This window comes from Tachypleus tridentatus, chromosome 7 (genome assembly GCF_004210375.1).
Source record: "Tachypleus tridentatus isolate NWPU-2018 chromosome 7, ASM421037v1, whole genome shotgun sequence".
NCBI classification, from domain to species: Eukaryota; Metazoa; Arthropoda; class Merostomata; order Xiphosura; family Limulidae; genus Tachypleus; species Tachypleus tridentatus.
In genome coordinates, this window is record NC_134831.1 from 105273927 (window position 1) to 105289145 (window position 15219).

The 15219-nt window shown below is 36.7% G+C and overlaps 1 protein-coding gene across 2 annotated transcripts in view; it reads right to left on the bottom strand.

Moving 5' to 3' along the window:
- Positions 1 to 5645, bottom strand: part of LOC143256321 (agrin-like) — a 355513-nt gene extending 349868 nt beyond the window's left edge. For both annotated transcript variants that reach the window (XM_076513398.1, XM_076513397.1), the window contains exon 1: positions 5361 to 5645. In XM_076513398.1, the coding sequence (XP_076369513.1) occupies positions 5361 to 5523 (163 nt within the window). In that variant the 5' untranslated portion in view covers positions 5524 to 5645. The remainder of the gene's footprint in view (positions 1 to 5360) is intronic.
- Positions 5646 to 15219: the final 9574 nt, after the last annotated feature.

Consider the following 15219-nt stretch of genomic DNA (forward strand, 5'->3'; position numbering starts at 1 on the left):
AGTTATTTGGAGGTGACACAAATCTTAAACATATTTTCTGTAATGCATCAACGGTGTTTCAACACGCGAGTGTTTTTGAAGAATGAACTCTAACCCTTCAGGCCACTTCTGGTCTTTCTTTATCAGCAGTTTAATCGCACCAAGTGTAATTCATAAAATATACTATTAAACTTTATTAGCTATAATGTTTTATGTTTTAAAGAAGTAAAACAAATTTCGTGTTTAATTGAAACTCGGATGTCAGAACACGTTTTATGAAATTGACATATTAATGATTCTTAAGTCTACATGATAAATCAGTTTCACTTGGTATTTTAATATTAAAGTTTAATGTCTTATCCAATAACACCACACCAATACATTACCACATTTTAAAAGCTAATATTAAAGTTTAATGTCCTATCCAATAACACCACACCAATACATTACCACATTTTAAAAGCTAATATTAAAGTTTAATGTCCTATCCAATAACACCACACCAATACATTAGCTAATTTTTCACCATCAGAAACACAAGGAAGAGAAGCCTAATTTTTACATACAAAGTTTACAACTTCAACAATCGCTGAAAACCATGTGTTCACATCAATTTATTCACATTCTTTGTTTATATTTTTTATATATATACAGTTACCTTATTTATCGTTATCACAGAAATAAGGAGGCCACGTGACCAGATGGTCTCTTAGCAGCCAAAGTATGTCAACAAAAAATATTAGTTCTTCGTTAACTTCTGCTCAAGATCACTAGGGACGGACAGTCAGAGATGGCCTACAAGTTGTTTTCATGAGTATATAGATTACCTACAAGTTGTTTTCATGAGTATGGAGATTACCTACAAGCTGTTTTCATGAGTATAGAGATGAGCTACAAGTTGTTTTCATGAGTATGGAGATGACCTACAAGCTGTTTTCATGAGTATAGAGATGACCAACAAGCTGTTTTCATGAGTATGGAGATTACCTACAAGCTGTTTTCATGAGTATAGAGATGAGCTACAAGTTGTTTTCATGAGTATATAGATGAGCTACAAGTTGTTTTCATGAGTATATAGATTACCTACAAGCTGTTTTCATGAGTATGGAGATGACCTACAAGCTGTTTTCATGAGTATAGAGATGACCAACAAGCTGTTTTCATGAGTATGGAGATGACCTACAAGCTGTTTTCATGAGTATAGAGATGACCAACAAGCTGTTTTCATGAGTATGGAGATTACCTACAAGCTGTTTTCATGAGTATAGAGATAAGCTACAAGTTGTTTTCATGAGTATAGAGATGAGCTACAAGTTGTTTTCATGAGTATAGAGATGAGCTACAAGTTGTTTTCATGAGTATATAGATGAGCTACAAGTTGTTTTCATGAGTATGGAGATGACCTACAAGCTGTTTTCATGAGTATAGAGATGAGCTACAAGTTGTTTTCATGAGTATAGAGATGAGCTACAAGTTGTTTTCATGAGTATATAGATTACCTACAAGCTGTTTTCATGAGTATAGATATTACCTACAAGCTGTTTTCATGAGTATGAAGATTACCTACAAGCTGTTTTCATGAGTATAGATATTACCTACAAGCTGTTTTCATGAGTATGGAGATTACCTACAAGCTGTTTTCATGAGTATAGATATTACTTACAAGCTGTTTTCATGAGTATGGTGATTACCTATAAGCTGTTTTCATGAGAATGGATATTACCTACAAGCTGTTTTCATGAGTATAGATATTACCTACAAGCTGTTTTCATGAGTATGGAGATTACCTACAAGCTGTTTTCATGAGTATAGATATTACTTACAAGCTGTTTTCATGAGTATGGTGATTACCTATAAGCTGTTTTCATGAGAATGGATATTACCCACAAGTTGTTTTCATGAGTATATAGATTACCTACAAGCTGTTTTCATGAGTATAGAGATGACCCACAAGCTGTTTTCATGAGTATATAGATTACCTACAAGCTGTTTTTCATGAGTATAGATATTACCTACAAGCTGTTTTCATGAGTATAGAGATGAGCTACAAGTTGTTTTCATGAGTATAGAGATTACCTACAAGCTGTTGTTACGGGTATAGAGATTACCTACAAGCTGTTGTTACGGGTATAGAGATTACCTACAAGCTGTTGTTACGGGTATAGAGATGACCTACAAGCTGTTTTTACGGGTATAGAGATTACCTACAAGCTGTTGTTACGGGTATAGAGATTACCTACAAGCTGTTGTTACGGGTATAGAGATAACTTACAAGCTGTTGTTACGGGTATAGAGATTACCTACAAACTGTTGTTACGGATATAGAGATTACCTACAAGCTATTGTTACGGGTATAGAGATTACCTACAAACTGTTGTTACGGGTATAGAGATTACCTACAAGCTATAGTTATGTGTATGGAAATTGATGAACATTACATAAAGATTATTCATTTGTTCCAGAAGATAATGGTTGTTTTTAATGTTATATATTTTTATTTTCAGCGATACATACAGGTAGATAAATAAGCTTGTTTTTCGATGGTTACTTTCTGACTCTACGGGTCTTTAAAGTTAACCGTCTTGAAATTTCCGCTTGTTAACGGTAGTGTTTTAACACCTTATCCTCGTCCATCATGAAGGGACAATATTATCATCACATCCATCTTCAGTTACTGACATAAAAAAACGATTTGTTAACACGCGCGAAAAAAACAAACAACACGGATAAGTAGTAGTCGTTTTTTATAGTTTTATTCGATTTTTCTTTTCAGTTTAAAACATGGCTTCGCTATTCGCTTAATTCTACATCCTGGAGACACACGTTTAGCTGAAAATCAATGAAACTCATCCCATATACAGCTGAAGACACAAACCAGTTATAATAAGCTATTCGTTATAATTCTTGAAGTTCACGCACATAGCACTTTCACAGAATAAAGTAATATTTTATTCTAGAAATGTACTTCAATCGTGTAATTAAATTACGGTAAAACACATTTATAAACCATGTAATTATGTGTAATTTTTAACAGTAATTTATGTAGATGAGTGGTATTTGTTTTGTGTGTGTATATCCTTATAGTAAAACCACATGGGACTAACTGCTGTGTTTACCGAGGGGAATCGAGCCTCTAATTTTAGCATTTTTGTTCCGAAGACTTACCATTGTCCCATCAGGGTACGATTTGGTTTGTTCTCTTTCACAAGACATTTTATTTGATAGACTAGAGGAAAGGCAACTAGTCAACGGCGCCTGCCGCCAACTCTTGGAGAACTATAATAAAATATTAGGTTCGTTGTTTGAGTTTCACACAAAACTAGTCACCTCTAATTTAGCAGTGAAATATTAGAGACCGTAGCTAGTCATCACCCTCCCGCCAACTGGTGAACTACTGTTTTACCAATGAACAGTAGGATTGACTGTAACATTACAATCCTCCACCAAACCCGCAACTCGCAGATCACGAGTCGAGATCCGAAACACCATAACTCAAATATTAAGGTCATCACTCTTATAATGCACCCTCTACCCCCCAAAGGAACAACAGGACACGAACCATGGACCTTCGGATATACAGTATGGCATACTGACCACTAGGCCAGGCGTGGCACCAACACAGACTGGAAATACTAAAATATTCGCAAGAAATGTACATTATATGATCGAAGTTTATAAATCATCCTTTTCTTTCTCTCTCTATTTCTTCTTTGTTTTGCATAGTATGTTAAAAATCCCTCAGTCAGTTAGGCCTAGTTATCCATCTTTAGCCTAACGTATACATGTTCATGCTACAAATACTGTTAACAAGATAATGTCACAAGATAACACAAACAAGCTACGTAATAATATGAAATTACATTTCCTAACGTAACACTTTAAGAAGGATAGATAATTTATAGGGTTAATTCTGAAAAGCAATCATTGTTAGAAAGAATAGACCGCGGCCGTCCGCTGATATCCTAAGTACATAATTGCATCTAGACACGTAACACGAAAGTAGTGGGACGGAGACAACATCACTGTTGGTGAGTTTACACCAATGAACTGAACATCTGTAATATGCTCCAGGTAAAACCTATAATACACTCTATACTACAGTGTTTGAATTACATTATGAATGTATAATACTGTTTGAAGTGTCCATTTTGTTTGTATTTAGAGGATTGATTCGTAAAGGTTTACGTCTAATTTTATGTAGATGTTATTTCTAGATAAAAAACAACAACTCAAATTTGTATTTTAATTTAATAACGACACTACTTTTGTAACTCGTTCAACCCCAAAGATTTCACGTACTGGTGATAATTTAAGGAATTAATAATGAAATAAATGTTTTAAACTGTAAGAGAGAATTTTTTCTTAAAACGTCATCAGATAATTCAATCAACTTGCTTTTTGATAACCACATATATATACATATCTATATTGTTTAACAAGGAGAGCTAAGACAGAATAAATGTTGATTTCTCTCGAACATGTTTATACGAACAACAAAAAAAAAAAAAACATTTAAATTGCAATTACGTTCTAGAGATTCCCATCAGATGGCGCAAAATAGAAAATTGTTCATTTTTTGTTGGTTTTATGCGTTTCTTTGTTATTAACCAGAAAAGGTAAACAACGGGCTGCTCGTATACTACCCACCATAGGTATCGAAACCCAAATATAAGACTTACCAATACGTCATTCACCTGGTTTTCAGAATTTCATCACAAAATCAACGTATGGTGGTAGACGTATTACTCGATTTAATTAATAATTCATTGTTAAACGTCGTCCCAGAATCAGAGGGACGTTAGAAGAACTTGTCAGTTTCTCACTCACTGTGTTAGTTTATGTTCTCTTTAGATCTCTAAGTTTTAAATATTGCTGGAATTTAAAAATAGATAAACATTTTTACTCTGTTATTAGAGGCATCACAGTCTAACTAAATTCGTATTTTAGACCACATGATCACTGGGTTAGAATGGTTAAAAACAAACCTTACATTTCCGTATTTGTTCGTTTGTAAAATACCTTGTATGTTAGGGCTTCGCACTCCATGATAGATACGTAACACTATAGCCCTGGCAGAGCCAAGTGGTTAAGACACTCGGCTCGTAATTCCAGGGTCGCGGGTTCGAATCCCCGTCACACCAAACATGCTCGCCCTTTTAGCCGTGGGGGCTTTATAAAGTTACGGTTAATCCCACTATTTGTTGGTAAAAGAGTAGTTCTAGAGTTGGCGGTGGGTGGTAATGGCTAGCTGCCTTCCCTCTAGTTTTACACTGCTAAATTAGGGACGGCTTGGGCAGATAGCCCTCGTGTAGCTTTGCGCTAAATTCAAAAACAAAGGTAACACTATTAAGAATAAAAGTGAAAACAAGAACAACACTTACAGTGGACGTACAGAATAGTTCCAGAAACAAGTACAAGTACCAAGATGACCACTCCAGCCACCAAAAGAATTGTCAAAACCTGATTCTGTCGTCCGCTTCTAGGGGGCGAGAGCGGCGTGTCTGGGTGGTCGTATTTATTTGGACAGGGAACTTTAAGAGCCATAGGTTCGATTATTCAAGAATGTTCGGTCACAAATACGCACGATATACCAGTTCGGAGATCTCGCAAACTGAGGTTCAAAAGAAACTTATCAGTGGACAAGGTCTTCCTCGAACAGATGGCCTCATAAATAACCGAAGTGGTTAAAAAAAGTACCACAAACAAAGAGATATTTCAGTTAAAGTCTAGATAGTTTTGGTAACTTTTTTATTTAATGTTCACGTTTTATCTGTGTAGCAGCCACAAAACAAACAGTTTCTAATCAAGTGAACTTGGAAAACAAATTCTTTCACTCACGTACGAAATAACTCAATATTTGTTTTATTTAGGGGTAGAGAGGGGGGAGATAATTGAAGCAGTTATCAATGACACATTGATTTACAATTATTGGTGGCCGATGTGTGGAACAAATGATTTTTGCGAAGGAAGTTTCTCTATTTCTCTTTACAGCCAACTGACAAGTATTTCACTCACCAATACAGTGATCGGACTTTCTGGTGTTTTAAAGTAGTGAACAGAGACTTAAACTCACAAGAAAAGTTAACTATTAAACTCTGTTCCGTCGTTGTTTGTTATCCATTCCAAAACTTAGTTCGATGTGGAATCATTTGAAGTATTCCTTATGGTCCGGATCTTTTCTTGTCCAGTGGACTTGTTGTCTTAGTGGATGAATACACCATCTAGTACCGCTAGCCTCGAGCAAGCGGAACGATATAATAGCACTAGGGTTACCCACGTTTATTGATAGTCGAAGTGATGACAGTAATTCCAACAGTCGCTAGGAGATTCACTAAACAAATTAAACAGTGCTTTAGCTACAGGTTAGATTGACCCTCAAAATAACACGTTCTTGAGTAATCGTTCGTGCACCAAAACATCCAATGAACGTCACCACCAGAAGGCGCTTTCAATTAATCTTCACAAACCTAATCTGTATCTGTTAACTAAACTAAATCAGAGGAAACAGACCACGGAAAGTCACGAACGATCAGTTAAGGGCATACTATTAAACACAAATGTTACTGTCCACTACACTAAGCAGGTTTGACTGGTTGTGAATTATCACAATCAAGAGGGGATACTTACTGTCACGTTAGAGCTATTTATTGACAGCAACGAACCTCTAACTGTCAGTTAACTGAAGAAAAATGAGCACACACTGTCCGATAACACCGGAGTACTGGACACAAAATCAGTCCATCAAGTCCAGAATATAATAGCGACTTTATAGATTTCGTCAGAAAAGCGAACGTAACTGTACACTAACAGCTATTTCGGCCACGAAATGTCACGTAGAAAGAAGAAACAAAAACCCTTCAACACGTGGAGAGTTCCACTTCGTTGTTCTCCCCAAGAATTGAAAGTAACCGCCGCGAAGGTAACTAAATCGACGGGATATGAGCCGTGGCACGCCGGAACTGTGCGCCTACTCTCCCACACGTTGTTAGTCGCTTCACCAGGTGCTGCCTGATTCGGCCCCATCAATGCATAGTTGTTTTATTAGACCTGCTGCACTCAGCAGGAAAGGGAGCGCCCAACAGCGCTACCTGGTGTGTACAAGCTGTTTACCTACGTAATACTTCGTCATATCTTTATCGATGCGTAATAATTGAAAAGTGTGTAAATACTTAACCACGGTGTAAAGTGTAATCAAAGGGTGCTTCGATGTAAGCCAGAAATACACATATAACCGTAATGAGCACAGCCAGAAATACACATATAACCGTAATGAGCACACACTGCGTTTTACGTTACTAAAATTATTGATTTAGATGGACTCAGGGTATATAATCACATACACAAAAATATATGTGTGTATTTGATTACTCTAAACCTCCCTATATAATATATGCATACACGCACGTATGTATGTAATTACTCTCTCCTATTCATACGGCCCCCAGTGGCACAGCGGCAACCCTGCGGACTAACACCGTCTGAAACCACGTTTCGATATCAGTGGTGGCAGAACACAAATAGGTCATACCGTAGCTTTGGGCTTAATTCCAAATAATCAATCTATATATATATATATACACATAGTAATATATCTGAGTGTATGTGTATATACATATATATTTATTTCCCATAAATATTTATGTGTGTATATGTATCATCGACAAAATACCTAAAATAAAAGGGATAGATATAAGTGAAACAGTGTAATTTGTTTAAGTTGAACAGTTTCATGTATTGTAATAACAGTTTTTATTTCTAAAGGATATAATGAGTCAACATAAATCTGTCACACATGAATATTTCCTCTAGTTTCTTTACAATTAAATAATCACATTAAGGTTTCTCTTTAACTTCCAATATTCACGTGATACCAAGCACACGAATAGTGAGTCCTATTTCATATCCGCACGCAGTTTATGAAACTGACGAACACGTGTCACTTACTCAACTATAGGATTAGTGTCATTGTAAACTTAAGGATGCCCATTTATAAGAGCTTAAAAACAATAAATTACTTACTATTTTCAGTTTTAAATGAAAAGATTGAAACGGTTTAAAAAGTTGAAAGATAAATTTAATGCACTTAATAACAATAATTACAAAACAAGATATGTACATATGTATCTACACGTTTGTAAAACATTGTTTTGTATTGGGTTTTAAAAAGTCCTAATAACGACTTTGTAATAAACTGGGTTTGAATATAATTTGCACAAACCCGAAACAAAAATTCTGTAAACTCGTTCTATTGATAAACACGTAACAGTTCAACGTGTGCTATAAAATGTAGATTTTGATGCAATATAACTAATAAAGTATTGAAACAGTGATCCATCAGGGATCCGTTTGTCTTAGTGACATATTTAACAGTGATCCATCAGTGATCCGTTTGTCTTAGTAACATATTTAACAGTGATCCATCAGTGATCCGTTTGTCTTAGTAACATATTTAACAGTGATCCATCAGTGATCCGTTTGTCTTAGTGACATATTTAACAGTGATCCATCAGTGATCCGTTTGTCTTAGTAACATATTTAACAGTGATCCATCAGTGATCCGTTTGTCTTAGTAACATATTTAACAGTGATCCATCAGTGATCCGTTTGTCTTAGTAACATATTTAACAGTGATCCATCAGTGATCCGTTTGTCTTAGTAATATATTTAACAGTGATCCATCAGTGATCCGTTTGTCTTAGTGACATATTTAACAGTGATCTATCAGTGATCCGTTTGTCTTAGTAATATATTTAACAGTGAGCCACCAGTGATCCGTTTGTCTTGTAACATACTTTAACAGTGATCCATCAGTGATCCGTTTGTCTTAGTAACATCTTTTAACAGTGATCCGTTTGTCTTAGTAACATATTTAACAGTGAGCCATCAGTGATCCGTCTGTCATAGTAAGTATATTTAACAGTGAACTCTCAGAGATATGTTTGCGAGAGTAATATATTTAACAGTCAGCAATCCAACCATCCGTTTATTAATTGATATATTTAACAGTCAGCAATCAAACCATCCGTTTATTAGAGTAATATATTTAACAGTCAGCAATCCAACCATCCGTTTATTAGAGTAATATATTTAACAGTCAGCAATCCAACCATCCGTTTATTAGAGTAATATATTTAACACTCATCCATCAGAACCATCTGTTTGTTGTAGTGAATATATTTAACACTGATCTATCCCACCATCTATTGTCTTTATGAGTCTTCTCTGACCAGCAATACTCTACCGTCTTTATTTGTTATCTTCTCTGACCATTACAATACACTACCGTCTTTATGATCTTTTCTGACTAGCAAGACACTATCGTCTTTATGATCTTTCTTGACCAACAATACTCTACCGTCTTTATTATCTTCTCTGACCAACAATACTCTACCGTCTTTATTATCTTCTTCTGACCAACAATACTCTACCGTCTTTATGATCTTCTCTGACCAACAACACACTACCGTCTTTTTTATCTTCTCTGACCAACAATACTTCTACCGTCTTTATACAAATCACTTTGAATCTACAATCTTGTTGCTAAAGGAGACAGAAATATGGAGTACATTACAGAGGAAGTGTAATATATTGATGTTAACTAAAAACAAACTGACTTCAAATATGAGCTAACTAAAAACAAACTGACTACAAATATGAGCTAATTAAAAACAAACTGACTACAAACACGGACTATCTGTAAACAAACTGACAACAAATATGAGCTAACTAAAAACAAACTGACTACAAAAACGGACTATCTGTAAACAAACTTACTACAGACACGGGCTTTCTGTAAACAAACTACTAAAAACACGGACTTTCCATTTTATAGTGACCTCTTCAGAACCGAGAAAGAAATGTAATAATATCAAAACTTTTCGGGAGATCAGCAGACAAGTTTTACCATCCAGCCGGCAGTTTGAAGTTTACCGGCAGTTGAGAGTTTGTTTTCGGTACATTTAATACTGTCTTAAATCCCTGGATTAATTTACAGATTGTCCAGTTGTTTCTGATGTATTTCTGCAGATTCTTCAGTATTTTCTACTTTAAACTTAAAAAGAGAAAACACATAAGTTTTACCTAATCACTGTTTTACATATCCTCGTTCTAAAAGAAACACATAAGTTTTACCTAATCACTGTTTTACATATCCTCGTTCTCCCTGGTTTAATTCTATATGTCTTCCAACAGCTTCTATTTGAATTATATGGATTTTGAATTTCCAGCTTAAAATTTCTACATTGATCGAGCAAATGTTTTTGGTAGCGGTTAAAACCTCACCCAGAAAGTTGTAAACTTAAGCTATCATTATTATAGCACTGTGTCTAACACACAGGAAAACATGCCATAACACAAGTATAATTCTCCATGGATATACAACTGTGATGGTCTTTAGAACACTTCATGGGATTTGGCTCTCCATTAGACACTTGTGAACAGACAGCTGGGTGGATTCTATTTCACATCTTTCTCTATCTGTATTTATGTGTTTAGTGGCTTGGGATTGTTCAGGAAACTGTTTAAAATGGGAGTGTTCCTTTTAGAATAAAAATATATCCGTCTTTTGTCGATTTTACAGTATTATTGTATTTTGTTGTTGTTGTAAGCTTAGTTTACAGAATTTGTGGGAAAAGTGAGTCGGAGGTGTGCTCTTGAGTGAGTTGTATAAAAGAAAGGAAACACAGGTCACGGAATGTTTATAACATCCAGCGTCTTTTCCTCCCTTCCTCTTGGGTTAATCGCTATAAACTCACAGGTGTTGAGCCCTTAGAAAGGAACAGTAGGTTATAAAAGCTGTTCACGGTAAAATTCTGGATTCGGTCTGCGCGGCGAACCAAACGTTAAAATAAAACTTTTACTAGTTTCGGTCATCACATCTGTTGTTTTTTTTTTTTCGTATGAGCTATATAAAATATAACAAATTTTTATAAACACCTCTGAAGTTACGCATGTATACCACTAGTTGTACATGTGCACCACTAATTACACATTGCACACCAATTAGTTACACATGGTATACCACTAGTTACAGGTAATGCACTGGTTACACATGTATGCCACTGGTTACGCATGTGTGCCACTTAGTTACAAATGTATGCCACTGGTTACACATGTATGTACCACTAGCTATTACGGCATGTATGCCACTGGTTAATACATGCGTACCACTGGTTACGCCATGTATGTACCACTTAGTTACAAATGATGTACCACTACTTTCTACACATGTGTATACCAACTGGCTACAAGATGTATGCCACTAGTTACGCATGTGTGCCACTATTGTTACGCATGTATGCCACTGGTTAGCGCGTGTAGCACTGGGTTACGTTGCGCCACTGGTTCCTGATCATGCGTAACCATTAGTTACGCATGTGCGCCGCTGGTTACACGCATGTGCGCCACTGGTTACCAGATGCCATGCCACTGGTTACGCATGTTACCACTGGTTACGCATGGCCCGGCACTGGTTTGTTACGCATGTACACCACTGGTTACGCACGTACCCGCCCCGGTTTTGCGTGTTGCCACCACTTGTTACGCGCTTTTGCCACTGGTTACGCATGTGCCACTATGTGTACAGATGTGTACCACTGGTTACGCATGCGTACGACTGGTTACGCATAGCGCGCCGCTGGTTACATGTATGCTCACTTAGTTACAGATGCGTATCACTGGTTGCAACGTATGTATCGACTGGTTACGTGTGCCGCCTACTGCGTGGCCAGTATGCACACTAGTTGCAGATGTACCGCCACTGGTTACAGATGTGTATCATTGGTTGCAGATGTACCACCGTTGTTGCAAGTGGCCACGACTTCTTACAGGTATGTATGCCACTAGTTGCGAATGTATACCACTGGTTACGCATGTACAGTTCGCTTAGTTACAGATGTATGCCAGTTTGTTACGCAGGTAATGCCGCCACTGGTTACCGATGTATGCCCACTGGTTACAAATGTATGTATCACTGGTTACGCGTGTTGTACCACTGGTTTGCGATGTGCGCCACTTGTTGCAGATGTGTGCCACTTAGTTACAGGTGTATACCCCACTGTTACCAGATGTATGCCACTGGTTAGTTATGTATGCCACTAGTTTTACATGTACACCACTGGTTACGAATGTATGCCCCACTTAGTTACGCGTATCACCACACTGGTTACGCATGTATGGTTGTTAGTTACAAATGTATTCCACTAGTTACACATGTACACCAATTTACAAATGTATACCACTAGTTACACATGGTATCACTAGTTAGTTAACATGTATACCTATTGTTGGCTAATATGTACATCACCTATTAACATGTACACCACTGGTTACACATGCGTTGCCACTTAGTTACGTACATAAACACCGCTTGTTACACATGTGCATCACTGGTTACGCATGTGCACCACTGGTTACAGATGTATGCCACTGGTTACGCATGCGTACGACTGGTTAGACGTATTTTACCACTAGTTACACGTAGCCATACCACTGGTTACAAGATGTATACCACTGGTTACCGATGTATATCATTGGTCACTGATGTATACCGCTGTGTTACGAATGTATGCGACTTCTTGAAATGTATGCCACTGGTTACAAATGTATGCCACTAGTTACGTTTGTGTAACCACTGGTTACGTGATGTATCACCAGTTGTTACAAATGTATACCTCTGGTTACACATGTATGCCACTGGTTACACGTGCATGCCACTGGTTACAAATGTAATAACCACTTGTCCTACAAATGTGTGCCACTGGTTACCATGTATGCCACTGGTTACAGATGTATGCCACTGGTTGCAGTACCGCCTAGTTGCAGTATGTATGCCGCGCTGGTTACAGATGTATACCACTTGGTACCGATGTATCGCCACTGGTTCCAGAATGTATACCGCTGGTACAGATGCATGCCACTGGTTACAAATGTATACCACTGGTTACGTATGCCACTGGTTACAAATGTATGCCACAGGTTATGAATGGTATTTGCCACTGGTTACGCATGTATACTGGTTACAGATGCACTTTCTATGGTTACAAATGTGTGCCACTGGTTACACATGTATATTACTAGTTACAAATGTGCCACTGGTTACAAATGTGTGCCACTTCAGTTTACACATGTATATTACTAGTTACATGATGGTGTATACCCTGAGAGTTACGCATGTAGCTGCCACTGGTTACAGTGTATACCCACTAGTTACAAATGTATACCACTTGTTACAAATGTATACCACTACGTTTACACATGTAGTTACCACTGGTTACCACCAATGTATTACTAGTTACAAATGTGTGCCACTGGTTACGCATGTATACCACTAGTTACAAATGTATACCACTGGTTACAAGGTAGCCTGGTTAAAATGTATACCACTAGTTACGCATGTATACCTACTGGTTACAAATGTATGCCACTAGTTACAGATGTATACCACTAGTTACAAATGTATACTACTAGTTACACAATGTATACCACTAGTTTACACACATGTACCGCACTAGTTACAAATGTTTACCATTGATGACAAACTTCCTGATGAAGCCGTGGGGCAGGGTAGTGATTATATTTATATATTACTTTACTAATTGTCGAAGAAATGCTTTTAAAAATGTCTAAAACAGTTTTAGAATATATTAAACTCTCTAATAAATGTGTAATAATAAAAATATATTTTGCGCTTGTGAAAGATTAGCGGTTGATATAAAAATATAAGTTTCATGAAACCTTTCCCACACCACTGAAGCCAGAGCACTGTTACATGAGAAGGTACTTTTTTATTTGTTTGAAGAGATAACCAGGAAGAACCTTAATAGTAAGGCCCAGCTTTTAACATTATTACTGCTGCTTTCCCAAGGACAGCTAACCGAGGCGCGCTGATATGAAACGCTTGCCTCCTGCGTCAAATGAATGTAACGACACAGACGAGGAGTATAGAGAATCCTTTGGAGGTCCATTTCCACAGCTGCTGTGGTTTAATTCATGTTCTATGAGATACGTAACATTCACCTACCGTCATCAACTGGAATCGTACTTTGGAGTTAGAACTTATAACCAAATGATGAAATGGAAATCGGTTTACATAATTCTGTAACCATATTTCTGCTGTTGCATGGTTTACATTTTTCTAGTTTCAATATCTGATTGAACTTGTTATACAACGTTTGTCTCGTTTACCGTCAGAAAAACTAAATTTAGGTGAGATAAAACGTCAGAACTTAATATATTAGAAACTTCAGATATGATATATAAATGTACATTATCTGAAGATAAATTTATATCTCACTTGTGACATAATTTCTGTATTAAGAAACGGCTGCTTGTTAAACCTTTTCCAAATATTAGAATACTTAGAAGTTTCACGTGAATAAGAAAGACATTCCCGTAAATGTTTTCAGCACCTACAATATTGTTTTATTATTATTGTCTCTTCTGAGCTCTCCCAGAAGACCAGGCAGCGCTATAATAGCTTTTCTCTACACGCTATAAAACTCAATATACATTTGTAAGGTGTTTCGAGATGGAACATGTTTTTTTACAAAATTGCCGCTAGGGTTCTGTGAGCGATATAAAGGTTTGTTTGCTTGCGTTGGAGCAAAGTCACATTCAGATCTCTGATGTTCCACGCGGAGAATCGAACTTAGTGTTTTAGCGTTATAAGTCCTTAAACTACTACTTACAAGTTAAAAAATATTGTGAAACCATTTTAACCCACTTGATACTCATGTGGACTTTATAAAGTATTTTTATAATAAGGGGAGGTTTGAAAATAATTATTGATATATATATATGTTTATTCCAATTTTAACAATAACACTTAAAGAGGTTTATTGAAAACTAATTATTATATAATGTCATTTTGTTCATGACTCTATGTGTGTATGAAAATAGAGAAAGAGGCTTAGCTTTAATCAGTATAATGGGAGGCTAATGTGTAAATCTATCAGCATCCCTACAGTAGCTCAGCGGAGAACGTGAAGACTTATAACGCTAACAACCCTGGTTTCGATACTCGTGGAGGCACAGCATAAATAGCTCATCTCATCTTTGAAAATGCAACAGACCCTGTCTAATCAGCTGATCGTAAACCAACGTTTCCAAAATAAAATTGTTCATGTAATCCTTGAAGAAATGTCACAAAGATGAGGGCGTTTGTGTTATTTTCTGTTAAACACATAACTCCATAGGTGATCTGTCTATCCACGGTGTCGAATCCCGGTTTTAAGCGTTAGG